Here is a 20034-nt window from a genome sequence, read left to right as displayed (position 1 = left end):
GGCAACAAATCTTTAAATGACTGACTAAAGAAATAGATCAGAGGCTTCCCAGTGAAGTATTTGCAGTTTCAGATCACGAATGAGATAAAGCTCAGATGGAAGTAGAACATGTTTAAGGTGCTGATATTATCAATTGCAGATCCAGGCAGGGCCAATTGAAATAAAAGAAAACCCCAAACCTATACAGGTAATATGGCAAACTCATTTAATAGTAAAATCTGCTACAACAGTTTTACCTAATTTAGTTGGTTAACTGCTGTGTGTTGATACTTATTGGGTGGTTACTAGTATTGTGCATACGCAAAAGAGTTTTGACAGTTTGGGCTAATTCAGGTGGCTTTGCAGCCTCTGACATAGAGGTGATCTGTTTTCTGCAAGCTAACAGCAGAATATGCTGCTGTACATAGAGAACTCTTCTCTATGGCTGCTCGGGTACTTGCGGAGCTCAAGGGCCACAGCATCATGGGATGGGATGCTTTGTTCTTGTTTCATTTCTGACTCATGTTTTTAATAGGTATCAGCAAACAGGATTGAGGAAGCAGTGTTGGGTGCCTCATTCAGATGCACATAAATATTTTGCTTCCCTTTTCCCCTGTTCCTCCCCCCCCCCTTTTTTTTCCCACAAAGGCTCGGAGGGTTAAACCTGTCTTCTTATTTTACTTCTTTCCCCTGAGACTTCCAGCGTATTTGTAGGTGTTTGGAATTGTAGTGCTAACTCTTAGAAACAACTGGATGCAAGTCATGCTGGGTTTACGGCACATCTGACCTAAATAAGCCACCTGTCTTATGAGGAGGGAAATTGTGCCCTTGGCTTCTGACTGTGAAGGAAACATTGTGTTTTACTAGCCTTCACTTGAGCATCCACTGTAGGCAGATAAGTCTGTCGTGTGTGGTGCTGGGAATTTGTTTCAAGACATGATGGAAATAATAAACATAACTGCTTTTTGTTTTCCATGTATGCTAATAGCTTACTCCAAAATAGATCTTCAAGAACCCATTGTATAAAATATGATTACCCTTATGTGTGAAGGGGGTACAAATCATGATAACTTTTACAACACAAGTGGATTTAAACTTCAAAAAAGAACCCAACCCAGCCCTTTCCCAATCACACTGTAAATGAGGCTTTTTTTTTTTTCTTAATTTTAGGGTAAAATTTGGTGGCCGTATGGTTGATCCCATACCTGTTACTCTAATTGAACTGTTCTTGTGGGTTTAACTTTCTGTTAGTAAGATATAAAACATAATGATGTTGACATTTGCATAGAATACACTTTTGTTGATCTGAATTTAATTTTAAATTGCCAATACTTGATTTTCTGTTTATTCTTATTATAATGCAGGCATTTTTTTACAACCTAATAAATGCAATATTTGTTTTATTTGTTTTTTCCCTAGATCTGTTTTCTCCTATTTGCTGTTCTCTACATAGTTTCCTACTTCATAATCACAAGATACAAAAGGAAAGCAGGTAAGTACAGACTTTTTAATATATTACAAAATAATCTTGTCTTTCAAGTGAATAGTTGATCCTTTTTCTTTTGGACTCCCGAAGGAAAGCGGAAGAACTAGTTCTCTGACCAAAAGTGTTTCTTGGGCTGCCAGACTGATCTAATTGTATATGCTGCTCTCTTGCCTTCTGTCTGCTCCCTTTTTCCCTGAGCCACAAGTTCCCAACACCTCCTTTGTGCCTTCTCTGGCACTGCCCACTTCTACTAGGATCTTCCTGAGTTAACACGTCTGGATCTCTTTCAGGACAAATTGTTGTTTCTACAACAGGCTCTTTAGCCAGAATGATTCGTAAGAGACCTTGGCTTAGTCTCAAAACAGCATGCGATTCCTGTAAAACCCCATGACAATAACCCAATGTACTTCACGGGAGAATTTCAAAATAGTGTGATGTTAATGGCTACATATTTATTTCAGTTGTGTGCATGACTCTTAAGAGCTTGAAATGCCTGGCTTTATTTACTCTTAGATTTTAAAATACATTGGAGTTACCACTCATGGAAAACCTGGGAGACATAAAAGATTACTCCCAAATGACTTCAAATGTACAAATGCATACGTTTGTGTACAGATGTATCTAGAGAAGGGTATAAAGGGTAAATGAAGGCTAAATTATTGATTGACCTCAGAGTTAAATGTTGATGTTGATTTCAAAAAATTGAAATAATAATTGAGGACTAAGTGAACAAAAATAAACTAAAATGTGAAATACCAGAAGGGAAGCCATGGTGTTTTAAATCCAAACCAGCTCTCCTTCCCCCACCACGAAATCCCTAGGAATTGGGTTGAATAAAGGGAAGCAACCAAGGGGTCATCACTACTGTTCTAGGTATGCTTTCTAGTTTTTAAAACTGTCTTGATACTGGAAATGAAACTTCTCTTTAGGCGTTTGTAGTGGTTAGTTGGACCTTAGAACTCTCCTGCAGTAGCTTGCTTGCTCTCTGTGGTTTCAGAGATGTCCAAAGGGACATTCTGTAGCAGCAGCCATCGTTGTAGTAGCCTGTGAAAGGTTGTTTGCTGCAGAGCCTTCTGGAAGATGTTTCCAGGAAGTTTTGATCTGCTTATTTAAATAAAGTGAGATAACTTCATAGTTACATTGATTTGAAAGGCGCTTCAGACAAGCAAAAAAGAAAAAGAAAAGAATATTCTCTTTTGTTATGAACATTTACAAAATGTTGATGCTGATAAATTCTTTTAGTAATTCTAAACTTTAATTGCAAATTAAAACTGTGCCCATGTATATATATTTTAGCTTGAGGAAAGATGACTAAGAAGTATTGAATATAACCTGCTGTCATTTAACTTTCAGATGAGCAAGAGGATGAAGATGCCATCGTTAACAGAATATCGTATGTATAGCTCTTTATAGCAGATTTTTGCCTCTATATATATTGTTATATATAGGAATCTTTTATTCTTGCAAATAAGTAACAGTATATTTATTATAAATGTGACAGCAAATAGGTTGCTAGAGGGCAGAAGAAAAAGACTTAATCAAGTGGTGCTTTGAATTGTGAAAGGCATGACAAGAGGCAAGACAGCTTGGTTTAGGGCTTTTTTTGTACCCGTGGCTTTCCTGATAAGCATGATGTTGGCCAGAATATTGCATGAGCACCAGATGTAAGAGGTGGAATTCATGCATGACTTCTGCACCTAAGTTTAGGTCTCTAAAATGTAGTGTTTATGTGGGAGGCAGTTTTAAGTTCTCACTGTAGTTCATGAAAATCCTGTCAAGGGAGGCAATGGATCCTGGAAAGGAAGTTATCTTACCCTGAAGTAGACATCTGTATTTGATCATTTAAAATACAAAGCTTAAAACAGGATAACAAATGGAAGACAAGCATTTGCCAGACCTGTTGGTCTGCCAGCAACTCGTGTTCTCTTCCTGTTCCTTTGTAAAGCTAGATGTTAAACTATTATAAATATGTCTGAAGATTTACAGAATATCTGTGAGCTTTTGCTGCCCTCTCAGTTACATGATTTGCTAAACCATGTGGAGTTTCTTATTTCAATGTTCTTAGCTCTTCTGTGGTGGCACTGTCATCCCCTTCGAAGGAGAGGTCATTGAGTGTTTTATTGATTTGTCTTGTACCCTGGGAAAGTGCCGAGAACATTGTAAGCTGTTCGCTTTTAGTTGTGCATTTGTGGCAAGCTTCGGAGATGTACAAAGATGATGTAAATCTTAGGCACACTTCTCTGTCTGATAACAGTCTTTTATATAAAATTGAAATAGTTATTGCCACAAGATGTACTTCAGATCTAGAGACAAATACATGCTTTTGCATGCTACGAGGAAACGATTCCCTCTCAAGTAGAGGAGCATTTCCCTTGTATTTTTAAGACTATAGGGAAGGCTCTTCTAAACTGAAGATTTTTGTAGCTGCTGTGGTCATAGCCTCGTTCTGAATTTTTTGATATTCAAAGAGTCTAAGAGTCTTGTTAACTGTTATCCCTGCTTGCGCACCTGCACCCTAGTTTAACTTTAAAATGCAACAAGCATCTGTTATAAACACTGTGTTTTTAATGTGAAAGCCGAGTAAGGCAGGATTAGCTCTTCCACAGAGTAATAGCCTTTCACTAAAACTGTTGTTATAAATACAAAATGCTTCTTGTTCTTTTGGCCTAAGCTTTCTTGTTCCTGAAGTGTGCATGCTATTTCCCAAAAGCCATAAAATAACTTTCAAACATATGCAGATGGATATTTCTTTGTGTAGTTTAATTGTCAGGGCTTACTGGGGAGAAAACAAAGACAATCTGCTGTATCACCTTGAAAGGCTACAATGTGTTAGGCTTCATAATTCTGTTTTAGAATACATAAGCATCCTTAAATGAAAGAAAAAATACCTCAAAATCATGTAAGAGTATTTATTTTTTTTTAAATAAAATTAGTCACTCAGACTGTAAGTATTGTATGAATAAACAATGGATTTGTACACTGTTAGTGAAAAGTAAGATTTCTGTAAGCAGCTTACTGACAATCCTGTTGTAGGAAGAATCTATCTTTTTGTTTTTGGAATTTTGAGAATTAATTTTATTCTAGCATGGGGTTAGTTCTGTAAGAATATAACTTTTATTTTTTTTCCTTTTTGAAGAACACAGTTCTATTCAATCCACAAGATGGCATTTGATATAAATTGTATTTGGGATCTAAAAAAGAAAGAGCTGAAACACTTCTGACAATTTTTCTGTATTGACTTCACAGCTATTAGAAAAGCCCAACCTATGAGAAACTCAAATAGCACTCACTTTTTAGGAATTACAAGCTGCCCTGACTTCAAAATTTGTAAAAAGAGTATAGATAGTGATTTTTCTGTTTTTTTCTCCATTCTGAGTGTGTGTGTGTGTAATGAAAACTGAAATAGGAGAGTTAAGATATTCCTTGAACGCCAATAATTTAATGTGTGTATGACATTGAAATTGAATGTATGCAAGTTTCAAGAGAGTAATTGTGGTAGTTGGTAAAAACTAATTATTTTTACTGGATTCTGTAAACTATTTGGTATTTGAAATACGCTTTTTAGAACTGAAATATTGTGGAAATCAGTTTCTCCTGCCCCTTTACAATGTAGGAATGTGTTGCCTTCAGACACAGCCTTCAGGCTAGGTAGGCTAACGACTTTTTTTTCCCCTTGTTCAGAGCATGTTGGTGGTAACAGTGGTGCATTTCTTTAAATTTCAGGCTGTTCTTGAGCACCTTCACTCTAGCAGTTTCAGCTGGTGCAGTCCTGCTTCTACCTTTCTCAATAATCAGCAATGAGATCCTGCTTTCTTTTCCACAAAACTACTATATTCAGTGGTTAAATGGCTCGCTAATTCATGGTTAGTACTCAGCATAATGTAATTAAAATGGATGTCTTCATTACACGTGCAAAAATATGTTCTTATTTTCAAACTAATAACTCTGTTTTAACCTAAGATGCTAATTGAGTTTTTAACATGTTATTAGCTGGTTTTGCTGCTGCGTGATTTATCACAAAAGTCTGTCTTAACTGTTCTGTTGTGTGTTGGGTGTTTTTTTTTTTTTTAAGAATTATGCAGACTTCATGGGATTAACCAAATTCACTGTTATAAATGTTAGCGTAGAGTAAAAGCTACTAGAAGCTAACTTAAAAACACACTGTCGAAACTTCTTCATGTGTTAAAGTGAGATTCATAAGGCTGTCTTTATCATGATACATGTAAATTTATTCTCAAAATAAGAATTTGTTTCATGAAACTTGCTTGCTATGAGCAGTCGGGATTGGGTAGTTAAACTGCTAATGATGTAGTTGTAAATAAGGAAAAGAATAGAATATGAAGGAAATCTTTCAAGGAAAAGATGCAAGAAAAGGATATCACTCATACTTTCTGCGGTGATGCCTTGATGTCTGGCAGTGAGTTTTGCATGCATTCCAATGTTGGTTGACTATGATATGTACAATTTATACTAATATTTGAAAATAATTTGGATACTTCCATGTGTCTAAGGGAAATAACTGATGGAGACAGGACACACTTCAGTAGATTTGGCTTGAGAAGGGAGATAGTACCTCTGCTATAAAACAATTTAATCTGGAACAAATAATTTACAAGCTAATAGTGCTGTCCTTCTGTTCTTGTGAAGAGAGAATAATTAGACTTGGGAGGATTTTTCTCTGAAAAGTGTACACTGTTTGCTAAATATTTAGTAATACAGAGAACTAATGAATTTCATGGTCCCTAACTTGCAAGAGTGTGGTGTTTGGTAGTTTTTAAATTTGTTTTAAACAAATGTGGATAGGTGAAGACAGGAAGTAATGCATATTGTCTGTCATCTTTCTGAAACTGGTTGAGTGTTTTTTGTGCTATCTGGATGGTAAAATTTTTTTTTAAACCCATAAATAAGGAAGCGTTGACTGGAGGTGGGACCCTGACCAGTGATAGAGTAGTTTTAATAGCTCAGAAGTGTGAAAAAAGAAAACAGTAGAATAAAGACATTAGATTTTGAGAGAGTAGACTGTCCTCTTCAGTAAATGTGTATATGGCACCTCACTGGGCAATATCCTGAAGGCAAAGGATGCCAGGAGAGGTGTTTACTTTCAAGGATAACCTTCAAGCATGGTGTGTACCTTGGAGTGCAAGAAAATGAGGAGGTGTAGTAGGAGATTGACTTGGCTTAACAAGGAACATGAGCTCAAAACCAAAAAGAAGGTGTACAGAAGGTAAAGTAGGGATGAACTGCCCAGGAGGCGTGTTGAAATACCAGCTGGATTAATACCCTGGTGTGAAATTAGGGGAGCCAGGGCACAGCTGGATTTGTGGCTGGTGAGGGGGTTTATATAGAGCCAGCTTCTTCTCTGGTATGTCCAGTGAGAGGCAAGAAGCAATGTTTGCAAGACACAAAGCAACAGCTCTTCACAGCAGGGATGGTGGAACACTAGAAAAGGTTGTCCAGAGAGATCTAAATCCTTGGAAGTTTTTAAAGCTCACCTGGCTAAACCTCGAAGCAGCCTGATTGCACCTGCTGTTCAGCTGTTTTAAGCAGCAGATCAGACTACATGACTACAGAGGTTCTTTCTAGTTGAGTTACTCCCTGATCTGCTTTGTCATACATCATGAGGGATTGATAATTTGGTATGAGACACACCATCTCCTACATTGGAAAAAAACCAACCCAGTGAGTTCTCATTTTTCCACAAGGATGTGGCTGCTCAGATTTATATTCTTTACTCCCAAATATGAAAAGAACCATTTATGGAAAATAAACCTTCCTTCTGTGTCTGAATTGACTTTGAAAAAACAACAATCAAATATGTTTAGAGGGAGAAAATTCTCATAATAACTGAAGAAATTTTCATTCTGTCAGTTGCTACAGCATGTGAGAAAACTTGGGTTAATTAGGAATTTGCTGGTAAAAGTAGCTGTTGCATAGGAAGGCCTTCGGATTTCCCAGTGACCATCGTATTTTGATTTTAATGGGACAGTCTTTTGAAAGTGCCACTTTATACATGCACAGTATCACTTATATTTCCTAAGTCCAATAACAATGGGTAGCAAAGAAGTAAATTCAGCATCTTGTTTCCAAGTTTGACTCAGTACTGCAAAGCTTGTGCTAGGGGTAGACATAAATGAACTAAACCAAGATTCACCAGAATTGGTGTGAAGACTTAAGAAACATCAGTGGATTTTGGATACGGCGACAGGTTTCTGCTACTGCAGCTTGACAAAAATTAGTGTGCCTTATTTCAAAAAGCCTTACCTTAGGGAAGGGCTCCCTCATGTGGTGTTCACTGGGTTTGCACTATAGCACTGCTCTGCTCTGTAAAAAGCCCGTTCCGTGTAGTGGCAATACCTTTTTGAAGTTATTTATGAAATATCTGCTCAAATTTTGATAGCTAATAGTTCTATCACAAGCAGTCAAGTCCAGAAAATATTAATGTCTCCATACTACTGTCTAGCATAGGCTTCATGTACGGTTTGCATACTGCTTTGTAAATGTTATCAAATGGGAACATTTGTGTTGCTTTATACCACTTCAGTTTTGCCAGATTTATCAATTACAGATGTAGTCTGAGGTACCTGAAGGTAGTATTAAGGGTTTTTATATTGTAGACTGCTGCATTAGTTGTGGCATGTAGAATAATAGAAAAGATATGCCTCTAATTTTTTGGAACTAGGCAGAAAGCCCATATCCGTGTCCAGAACAAACACCCTCATATAATGTATGTTGAACTAAACCCAGTTCTTCTGACAGCTGGATGTTCACTTATGCTGTTGTCGGATACAACCACCAGGTGGGGGTAAAATGCAACGAAACTGCCAGGAGTAGAAAACCTCCAAATTGCTGAGGGTCGGATCTGTTTGCCAAAGACTGATTGTTAATTTTTATGTTTTATTAACTTGTTTTATGGGGGATATTCTTAGGTCGCTGCAAATGCAGGAAAAAAAAAAAAAGTAAAATATTCCAATAAGCTGCTTAAAGCTTTTATATATGTTGATGTCTTCAAGTCTCTCTCACGTAATTTTATGATGCAGTCAGTGTAGTGTGAAATAATTTTCTGGGTCCATTTTAATTTGACTTCTGAAATGTCAAATTAGGATAAGACACACGTCAGGGGAGGAAGAGAGCCCTGTGTGTTCCTTACTTTGAAGAAAGTATATGTGTATCAGGAGGAGTATAGCACTGTCCTTACCTCTCATACTTTGTGTGTATATTTTTGCCCTGTAATTTAATATTCTGTGAATGTGGTTCCTATCAGCTGCTAATGTGTAAATTTCTGGATTTCTTTAAAAAGCACTGCAGATGTGCACCACTCTCCCCTCTGTTAAAATACTCTGCACAAACCATGCAGCTCCTAAGCACTGTTTTACGTTGTAGATCTGCATGTGATAACAGCTGCTGAAATTAGGACAATCAGGTATTCGGCTTTGTGTTAGGTAGCTGAATGCACTGTTTATCCTCAGAGAAAACAGCTGAAATGAGACCCTTACCCCATCTCATAGTATTTCTAATCTGACTCTTTTTCTGGGAAGGAGACACCCGAAAACCAAATCAAGCCAGCAACCAAAACCAAAGCCAGACTATTTGAGTTAGTGTACTCCTAGTACGGGCTGTTAATGACATTCTTGCTGATGTTGCTATGTGTGAATGTTTCTTGAATGGTAACTGGAGCTTCCTGGCTAAGCAAATTCAAAAGGAAAAATCCCCCTCTTTGTTAGCTGGAGTTTAGCTACCTTTAGGCAGTCTGTTTTCTTTAGCAACTGAGTATTATATTTCACGCATCTTTTAGAGTTTTCTTATTTTCTTTTCTTAAGCTTATTGGGCTAAATTTGGGTCCTGGTCCTATTAATTGCTGAATTAGATTTCTTACCCTCTCTGTCCTTCCTCCTCCCTCTGTTTTTGTTTCTTGTTGAAGTTTAAATAATTTCCTTTAAAGAAAAAGGAAATAATATGGTGAAAGCATAGGTGAAGGTAGCTACAAAATATTTTACATTTGGAACTAAACACAGGAATTTCTCTCAATGAATTCCCCAGACATTCAGTAAATGTCTCTTTCCATGCCTGTTCTTTCTAAAATGGATAATTTCAAAGAAGAAAATGAACAAGCCTATTCATGAGAAGAAAGAAATAAACAAAGCTGTTAGTTCAAATTTTCTTATCATGGGGGATGTTCTCTTTTGGATTTCAGGTGATACAATATAGTCTTGTGTAATTGTGGAAATGTGTGTGTTTTGGGAAAGGTGGCCTTGTTTTCTCAACTATAAAATAAAAGCTGTGTTTTCAGGATGCAGAACATGTGACACAAGTTGAATCTGTTAGCTGTTAAATTGCAGGTAAACTGCTGCTTTTAGAAGGAAGAAACACTGCATCCTGCACAACTTTTAATAGGATGATTGATGATGGGTTCATGTTTAGGCACCAGAAATTGTCTGTTCAGAAAGTGTTCATCTTAGATCTTAATAGAGCAGATATCCTTAATGGAGATCAGTTATCACTTCAGGTTATTTTATAAACCTTTTCCCTTCCTGCAGATGTCACATGTGTCTTACAGATGTCCTAATTTTAGTCATTCTAGATTTTTCACCTAGATCACAGAATGGCTGAGTTTAGAAGGGACCTCTGGAAATAATCTAGTCTGACTGCCCTGCTCACAGCAGGGTTAGAGAAGGCTGCTCAAGGCAGTGCCCATTTGGGTTCTGAATATGTTGAAATATGGAGATTACAAATCCTCTATGGGCAAGTTGTTGAAGTGTTTGACTGCACTCAGTGGAATAAGTTTGGGGTGTGTTTTGGTGTGGATTTTTTTTTTGTTTTTTTGGTTTTTTTTGTTTGTTTTCCCCCTTCCCTCCCCCTCTCCCCTCTAATGTTTCAGTAGGTTTTTCAGTTCATCGTATTGTCTCTCTCCATTCACTGGATACCACTGTGAGAAGTCCAACACTGGTTTCCTTTCCCCCTCTCTCATCAGATACTTACGTACCTTGTGTAAATCTCCCTGAGTCAAAGCTTTTCAAGGCTAACCAGTTCCAGCTTTCATAGCCTCTCCTTGAGTGACAGATGCCTCAACCCTTATTAATTTTCATGGTCATTTGTTGGCCTTGCTCCAGTATAGCCTGTCTTGTATGGAGGAGCCCACAGCTGGATGCAGTTCTCCAGGTTTGTGCTACTAGTGCTAGTAGCTCTGCTGCTGAACAGAGAGGAAGGACCACCTCCCTCAAGCTCCTGGTAACACTTCTAATGCAGCCTGGCATGCTGTTCGCATTTGCTGCAAGGGCGCGCTGCTGGCTTGTCTTCAAATCCTCTAAGGCCTTTCCTACAAGGCTGCTTTTGGGATGATTGGTCCCCAGTGTGCTGTCAGTCCATTTGTTCAGCTTGCTGAGGATCATCCGAGTGCAGGAACTGCTCCTCACCATCTTGTATCTTCAGCAAAATTGCTGAATATGCACCCTCTTCTGTCATCCAGGTTATGAGTGAAGATGTTAAACCCAGTATTGACCTGCTGGGATATACCACTGGTGACTGGCTTCCAGCCTGACTCTTTATTGCTGGTCATAACTGATTGATCCCAGAAACTCAGCCAACTTTCAGTCCAAATCACAGTTCACTTGCTTAGCCCATACTTTGTTAATTAGACTATGAGGGGATTAATGGGAGGTGATGTTTAAAGCTTTTGATCCACAAAATCCACTGATCTCGCCCACTAAACAGTTATCTCATCGTGGAAGGCTGCTGTTGGTGTTACCGTGATGGTGACATTTGTTTGTTGCTCATGTTAAAATCCGTGATTTGCTTGAGTTTCTCTTGGAAAAGCTGTGGAAGTGAGTACACTGAATTTTGGGAGATTCACTGATAGCAGTAGAATATCTTTGTCCTAAAAACTCTGTAAAGAGCTTTCAGTGGTATGTTGTGGAAGTAGTCCACCTGAGCTTGCAGCCTGTCTCACAAGATTTCATACATTTGCTGCTATTCTAGTTGGTGTCCAATTTTTGTCTCAAGATCATTATACAAAGACATGAGTGTTTTTCAGACCTGTGAATAACTCTGTATCATAAAAACCATTTTGTGTTAGAATTGTATGTATACTACATTGTTTTATGTAAGGGGAGAAATGGGATATTTTTAACTTCTAAAGCTAAAAGTCTTACAAATTTTTTTCTTGTTTGTTTCAGGCTTATGGAATCTTGCCTCTCTTTTTTCGAATTTATGTTTGTTTGTATTGATGCCCTTTGCCTTTTTCTTCTTGGAATCAGAAGGATTTGCTGGCTTAAAAAAGGTAGGAAAATGCTGTTAAATACAAAGTGATTATGGTACACATGCTATTTTTAGCTCTTGTTTCTCATGAAACTACAGATTTGGGAGAATTTGGTGCTGGAGTGCGTATGCTTATGTGAATGCATATATATGAGTGAATGCTTTTGCATAAGCAGGTGAAATGAGTATTTGGTGTGTGGCTGTGAGTAAGCTTAGGGGAAAAATGAAGGTCCTTGAAAAGCCATTTATACTGAGATCAAGGAAATGACTGAAATTGTTTCTTTAATAACAAAATAAACATTTTTTTTGAGAAATGATTCTGTTGGGGTGCTAAATGGAGAGAAGGTTCAATAAATACACTAGAAATAAAATAGCAAGAGAAAGCAATACAGGCTTCTTGCTAATGAGAAGGGTGATTAAGTAACAGGTGACCTAGAGAAAACAAGCTTGACTTGTGAATTTTAAACATTAACAAACATCCCCCAAAAATTTCAGGTGTTGTAAGGATTAATAATAATATGTTAAGAAAACTGTCATAAATGGGTAGAGAATAACTGAAAACCTTAAACCTAGTTGTATGTATTATACACATACATATGAGAGGGCTGAGTACTTCAGCAAGGCGTGGAATTTGGCAAAGCACTTTCTGAACAGTAAGATGATAATTATATTAATATGTTAACTAAAGAAATATAATGAAAATTGCTATAATGGGAAGAACAGCAAAATGAATTTAAATCGTAAATATCAAGTAAACTGTCTGGAGGCCAATTGTAGCACATTTTCATTAATCTTTATGATCCAAATGATTACACTTCTGTTTTTTAATGATGGTGTGCTTGAGGGAATTCTGTGCTCTTTAGATGACAGTTATTAGAAAGCAAAGGGTCTTGAAAAGTGGTCTGAAATCAGGAAAATGAAACGCATTAAAGATTGATACAAAAGATGATGAGTCATTGGATCACACATAACAAACCAACAAGGGAATGATTGTAATGGGAAGGAAAACATAATTCCTGGTTGCACTGAAAGGAGTTGGCATTGAGGCAATGAAGTTGCCATTTTTGTTGTTGGGAGAACTGGGGAAAAACTCAGCTGAAGTACTGCATTCAGTTTGGGATTTTAAGGTTCATGTGGATATGTAGAGAGAAAACAGAGGACAACAACAACAAAGGTAGATACTTGGAGAGTACAGCATGAAGGAAAACATTAATTCAGAGAATGGGGGAAGAAAACCCAGATTTTACTCTATAGCTGAAGTTACTGAGAGGTTACATACTGACCAATACATCTGTGTCAGTGGACCTGTGGGACCCAGCCAAGATGGTGTGTCACTGCTGGGTTGGTGCAGCCATTTCTGAGCTGTTGATGCTACTGCAGTTTTATTTTGTATTGACCAAACTGTAGATGTGTATGTTACTTCAATTACAACTTTGGATGGCCAAGCTGGTAAGTTCACCTTCAAAGGAGTTTGGTCATGGGCTGCTATGTTTAACTCCATTTATCCATCTTGGCTGGAAAGCACTCTGCGTCTTCCATCACTTCAGGTATCCAGAGGACTAAGAGAACTTTTAGCAATTCATTTTGTCCTTTTAGTTTTTAGGTGGAGGTGGCTCCATTTTCCTTTTAACTCCAAGTATCTAGCCACAGCTAATGTGTATCTTTTATTCTAAAAAGAAATAAACTAACTGATTTTTAGTGGGGTTGGTCTCTGGCAGTCCAACCAAACCCAAGGATTTTCTCCATTGGTGTATCATGTACAGTATTGCTGGTATGTCCCCTTGACTTGTGGATTTCTGCTGGCTCCAACCAGCAGATGCATCATCTATCTCGGCTTCATTAAACTTGCACTTAACATAAAACTTCAGTTACAGTGCAACTTCTAAACTTATGATACTGTCAATAAACCCCTTTCAAGATAAATAGGATCACTATTACATATTTGCACTTAGAAGCATTTGTGACTCTAGATGAGATAGAACCATAATCTGTCTGCAGATGTTTTTCTTTTGTTACTTTGCTTTCTTCTGAATGTTTTTGGTATGTCCCAAAAGCCAGGTCTGATTCTTAGTTACAGATACTCAATGGCCTTTGTCCAGTGTCTGTTCTACCTGGCTGCTCTGTTTGAAAGTATCCAAAATGGATGAGGGCATACTGGATTGTTTTACTAGCTTTGAGTGAGCCCAAAGGCTACTGATGAAGATGTTGGAATTGTAGTCTATGTAACATGAACATGCTGTGTCTTTGGTCACTTTCCTTAGAAAGTAGCAAATGTAACTTCTGGGCTAAGTTGATAGTTAAAATTGAGTTTGCTGTTCTTTTCCAATTCTGACGCAGATAAATGATTCTACGTGCATGAAGTACTTTTTGTCTGTAATTTAAAGAAATACATCACATAATAGGGTGATTAGAATCTGGGAAAATTTATGGTTACTTGAACTTTGGATTACATGTAAGCTTTTCGGTTCTAGAATCTGTGAAGGGTACTTCCCATCTTTGTTTTCCTTAAGTTTTGACACATTGCTTATTTCTTTTCAGAGAAGACTTTGAGACCAAGATTACTGTGTAGAATTCTGGTACTTACACAGTATAATCAAACTCAAAATGGTTTGTAAAAGTTTGATTTTTTTATTTTGTTTTTTAAATTTTTTTTAATGTCATATTGTCTTTCGTCACCTCAGCGTAATGGGCCAAAGAGATTCAACATCATTCAGATACTACTGTTAACTGGCAAAATTGGATTTTAGTGATCTCAGTTTAAAAGAACATTGCATACATTTGGCAAAACTTCTGTCCGTAAAGAGAAGAATGATCTACTGTACATGTGAAGACATTCATTAAGGAGGCTTGGCACAGGGTATTTAATCTTTAATCTCTCAGTTAGGAATTGGATGCAAGGAGTAGGTAAAACAATTGATTCTAGATACTCAGCTCACTTCAAAATTTGGGTAAAAGGACTGTTCCTGTGGAAGCTTTTATGCATGTCATCTTGAACTTGTCATAGAATTACCTTCATTAAAATGAATAAATAGGTCACTTGAGATGTAGGTGTGCAGAGTCAGGTTGTGTATTTGAAGGTGTTAAAGTAAGAATTGCTTGTTCAATTTTAATAGAAGTTCTGAAAATGATTAAAGGAAGTTCACTTCTGAAATTATGTTTGGGGTTTCTTGTTTCATTTTTTTAACAGATTTTTGTTCAGCTTATATTGCAGCAGTAGTCTTAGTCATTATCACATATGGGCCTATTGTGCAAAGTATTTCGCTGAGTGTTTATCATAGGTTATGCTATAGAAGTTGATTTTATGTATTCACTGTAATGTGACCATTTGGGGGGTTATGATATTTCATCTAGCTCATAGGTTACTATTACAAGCTTTGTGTCTTCTCTTTCCATGTTCTTTTAAGGAAGTATTGCCCCTTCACTATTTTAAATTTCATGAATTGGAATGGATTTGATTAACCGTTTTCCAGTTTACTATGGCTTATTTTCTTGGCTGCTGGTTTACTTTCTAAATGGCACATGGCCCCTCTTACAGACTGTTTTGATTCCCCAGGGTAGCAGCTTAAAATGACCAATGACTTGAATATTGTGCAGAGGAGAGAAATATGGAAATTAGGCACTTGCCGTAGAGTGATATAGTGTTTTACCAAAAATCGAACTGGTTCTCTGCCTAGTTTTTAATGAAAAGCACTGTGTTAATTCCAGAAGGGCATATTGGGTCTAAGGGGGTTGACCATGCCCTCTTAAAGAGCTCTTCTTTGTTACAGTTAAGTCTGCCATTGCGATGTCGCAAAAGCGACACTGGAGGTGTATAATACATTTATGTATATCTTTATGTAAATATGTGTATGTGCTATGCATGCATTTATGCACACACTTATTTTCAGGCACACATGTGAATTGGGTTTTTCAAGACTACTGAAGTAGTTTGACGTCACTGTGATGTATTTCACCTTACCTGATCTTGTTAACTGAGCTATTGAAGTACCTGAAGTAACTTTAATCTTCTGCATCAGTGTTAAAAACTTTGTTTTTATATTCTGCTTGTCTTCTTTTGTAGAGCCTGAGCATAAAGTTATATTACTTATTTAGATACTCTTTCAGGTTTTTGCCACTGGCCTGCTCAAATTCTGTAGTACAATTATGAAACAAAGGTGCCAACCATGTTTCTTAATGTCAGAATCAGTTTCATTCTTTACCATCCTCCCCAAAAAGGGAAACTGTGTATTTGCAGCTGAGCATCTGTAGTTCAGAATGCTGATATTTTCATGTCTCATAACTGCACAGAAAATTACATGTGTGCTGCTGGGTGAAGGAGGCAAGCATTTTTGAAGAGATAATTGCTGTGCCTTTTCCTGACCTTTAAAATACGCTTTCTCTTGATGTAACTTTAACTGAAATTTGTATTTATTTGAAGTTGACAAAGATGAAGATGTTTAGGAGTAATTTCCTTGTAAGAAAATGCAAACAGTGCAATTTACTGTCGTAAGAAACTGGAATAACTGGGTATTGCATAATCACGAGTGTAGAGTTTAAAAAAGGCTTTATGAAGTATTTTACCTTAATACTGATCTTTGAACTTGAAGTCATGGCATAAACTTTAACGTGAGCGACAGCAACATCCTGACCAATTATCCAAATTATCCAGACATCCCAAAATGTTCAGAACACAACACACAGAGTCTGGATTAAGAGGTTAACTCCTGGAACATCAAAAGAAGTGCATGATAATAAAAACAAATAGTACAAAAATTTGAGGTAACTTCCTTGCTTAATTAATTAGGTAAACCAGGTGGAAGCGAAGAGGCCAGAGCTGGTGCTCAGAATGTCTATAAAGCTGAACAACATGACAGCACAATGGAGGAGGAACAAAGATTTTTTTAATATACTTCTATCCTGTGTCACAGTTTGAAATTGTCCTGGTTTATGTCCCTTTTGGCAAACTTACATAAAAGTGACCCTGTACTGTATTTTATGACCAGATGACTTTTTTTTTTCCCAGTGGCTAATTTGTATCAGACCCCCATCTTAGAGACTCAGAAATGATTAGGAAGTCCAAGCCAGTTTGTCTCAATGAGCTTTCATTGCATGCTTTCATTATTTTTGCTCGGTTTTGCCACTGATCATCCATAAATTGTTGGAAATGAGTGATTAAGGAAGTGCTGCTTAGTGTTAGTGGCACATGCACGTTCTTGGTATGTTTTTTGTGGGTGAGAGGAAATCGTGTACTGCACAAACAAAAAGGAAAACTCCTGCTGGGAACCTTTCAAGGAAATTTAACTTGCATAATGTTTTGATCTTGGTGTTTATTACAGAAAATAAGAGTAATATTTCACCAGCTATTGTTATGTGTCAGCTAGTCTCTCCATCTGCTTGCCTTTCCTTGATATTGCTTTCCAAAATCTCTTTGAGCTTATTTTAATAAAAGCACCACTTAAAAATACAGCAGTTTATTCATACACTTAAAGCAGGTGAGGTGGGCCAGTATTCAGAGCAGTTTATTGCGTAGTGCTTGCTACTGTATAAAGATTTGGCTGTCATGACAGCAAAGTCCTGCCTGTGTTAGCAGTTGCAGCTTGGTCCATACAAGTAAAACATGGTATGTAGGTTCCCTTCCAAATAATGAAATAGTAATTTCTGCTGTTAAAAGGCAGATTTCTTCCTTTCCCCTCTCTTATTGGAGCATGGCTTTTAAGAATGTGTTTTGCAATTAAAACTACTTATTTGGAGATGGAGTAAAATGATGAAGCATTGCAAATACAAATACTAGCTTTTTTTTTGAAAGTACTACTTGATATTTAATTTGATCCACTCTGTATTTATCAATAGCAGTGACTTTTTCTAGTCATGTTACTGTAGACCAAGTCTGAACTAAGATTAAGTTTCAAATGTGTTGTGTTGCAGCGCGTTGTATTTGCAAGCTCTAGGTAACTAAGTAATAAACATAAGCGAAAAGTGAACCTGTTGCTTTTTCCTTTTTTGGTGGTATAGAAAATCTTGTTTTCTGTATTTTCGCACATAGAAAAGCTGTACTCCCCTGTTCTACTCGGTGTACCAGTAGAACCCTGGCACAACTATAGGTGTAGAGCAAGTCAAAATAGATTCCCAGTATGTGATGAAGCCAGTGCAGGTAGAATGTTTGAAGTTTGTTCTGAACTGAAGTCCTTGAACTGAAATTTAGTTGCATTTAGAAACTTTTTTGCTGATTTCAGGCAGTATTCCATGAAAAGCAATTGTTCCTGTAATACAAAATACTGGGGAAAGTGGCTTGGAAATCCTTTCCAGTATGAGATGATCTCTGATTAAAAGCAATTAATTTTATAAATTTGGCTTAATTTTTCTGGAAGAGTGATTTGGATAGTGCAAGAGTTGTGAATTGTGTTAGGAAACATTTGACTTTAATGCTTGCATGTACCTTCAACTGCAATACCCACGGGCCACTGTCTGTAATAGCTCACCAAATAGTTTTGAGGTACCCTGTTAACAGTGTATGTTTGTTTGTCATTTAAGCTCATATTTGTCTATAAAATCATGCAGCATGAACTGAGACTTTAGTGCTCTGATCTCCATGAAATGTTTACTAGTATGTAACTGAATTATTGTACATTATATTACAACCCATTTACTCATTCCGTTAGTAATACCAGAGACAAAAGTTGTTTAATCAGTCACATCAAAGGCAGCTGTTTGGTTTTGTATTTTTGACATTAGCTGACATCTTATGTTCAGATATGAAGCTCTTTGAACAGGAATAATTTAAAATGACACTACTTAACATTTATTAGACTTTTCTTGTTGTTTAGAAGCATATCCTGATTATTCTGGTATTCAGATATCTCAAGTAGCTTGATCAGGATTTTTCTGTCTCCCTATTAAAATAAAAGCATACTTTACTGACAGTTGTACAAACCCATAACATGATCTGTAAGACGTAAGGTACACAGTTAAGGGCTATATTTTAAATGGTAAGTCTTGCACTGAGTGGTGCACATCATGTTGTGTATGCTTGCTTCTTCCATTGAAGTCTCAAAAATGGCATTATGCAGCTAAATGTAGTGTGTTTATAGTTTGTAGTATAGAGAACAGGCACATCTAATACTATATTTGAGAATGGCAGGAAATGGAAGCTGAGAATATTTAGCTTACTTGTTAGCAGGTCACATTGGCAAGTGTCTACATTAAACTCTGAAAACATGTTAAAATTGTAGCTTTACAGTGCCAGGTCATTTATTTGCAGTTCTGCAGGGGGAAAAAGTTAATCTTACTGTACAGGTATATTTCGGCAAATTAGTCTGAAAAGTTATGAGAGTGTTACGGTCTGCTTTTGAGTACCTGTGATTGGAATATGTAATTATACTGTAGATTAGCATGAGATGAAAATACATTTGTCTGTAAACATTTTGCAGGGATGTCTGTTTTTCTGTCCTTTGACAATGACTGTAAGACGAAGTTAAAGACAGTAAGAACATGAAAATTGCTACAGGTAGGTCAAAAGGAAGTCGGTAATGTTTGTTGTATTGATTTTTGAAGTTTAGACTTCAGCATGCTTTTTAAGATTTTTTTTTTTTTTTGGTGCCTATATTTAGACATTTAGGAATAACAGCTATACAGGACAGGTAAATAACACGAACATGTACTTCAGCTTAGGCCCATGTCATGTTTCAATGAAAGCAAGATAAAACAAAATTCAAGAATCAGTGGCTAGGAGAGAAACTTGTGACTGTTGAGGCATAATGGCTTAATGTTAATTTGTTTTTGTAGGCGTATAAACATTTTTTATAAGGTTTTATAAGATGTCTTGCTCCACTCAATTGTGGATATTTTAAGCAAAATCTGTCCCTTTTTGTTTTACCATAAGGAGATCTATGGTTTGTTGAATATATGTAGCAGTTCTGTATCTGGGGACAGCTGAGGGGGAAATAAGTAAATGCTAGTTGTTGCGCACATTGGATCAAGATGTCATGAGATGTGATCTGTGCTCCGTTTCATTGAAGTAGTTAAATGTCAGTTGGTTGCTTCCATAAATTAGAATGTACTTCTTTTAAAGAGGCCTCAGTGTAAGTTACGAAAAAAGAGGCTAACAGGAGATAAGCTATTAGTATAGCTTGTTTGGCATATAATTTCTGTACTACCTGCCTCACTGGGACTTCATTAGCTGAGCAATGATTCAACCATTCTGCAATAGTTTAAGGGTTTGAGTTTATAATTACTTTTTTTGATCCCCTCTTTAATGTCGATAGAAAAGCAAAATGTGTCAGGTTAGTCTGTGATCTTGCAACACTTTCATATACTTGAGCTAAAGAAATTAGTAGAGTAAT

At 36.9% G+C, this 20034-nt stretch overlaps 1 protein-coding gene across 2 annotated transcripts in view; it reads left to right on the top strand.

Moving 5' to 3' along the window:
• Window positions 1-20034, top strand: part of LMBR1 (limb development membrane protein 1) — a 73688-nt gene that overhangs the window by 15209 nt on the left and 38445 nt on the right. Inside the window, exons 2-5 of one of the 2 annotated variants that reach the window (XM_061349491.1) lie at window positions 1399-1471; window positions 2819-2858; window positions 5189-5328; window positions 11635-11738. In XM_061349491.1, the coding sequence (XP_061205475.1) occupies window positions 1399-1471; window positions 2819-2858; window positions 5189-5328; window positions 11635-11738 (357 nt within the window). Of the gene's footprint in view, window positions 1-1398; window positions 1472-2818; window positions 2859-5188; window positions 5329-11634; window positions 11739-20034 lie in introns of those variants that run through there. The other variant, XM_061349501.1, reaches the window with a different exon arrangement.

The sequence above is a fragment of the Neopsephotus bourkii genome, unplaced genomic scaffold, assembly GCF_033783945.1.
Source record: "Neopsephotus bourkii isolate Nb327-2 ecotype Australia unplaced genomic scaffold, CSIRO-AGI_Nbou_v1 NB_53, whole genome shotgun sequence".
Classification (NCBI taxonomy): Eukaryota; Metazoa; Chordata; class Aves; order Psittaciformes; family Psittacidae; genus Neopsephotus; species Neopsephotus bourkii.
The sequence above is the reverse complement of the archived record's forward strand: the minus strand, read 5'-3'. Positions and strand labels throughout refer to the sequence as shown.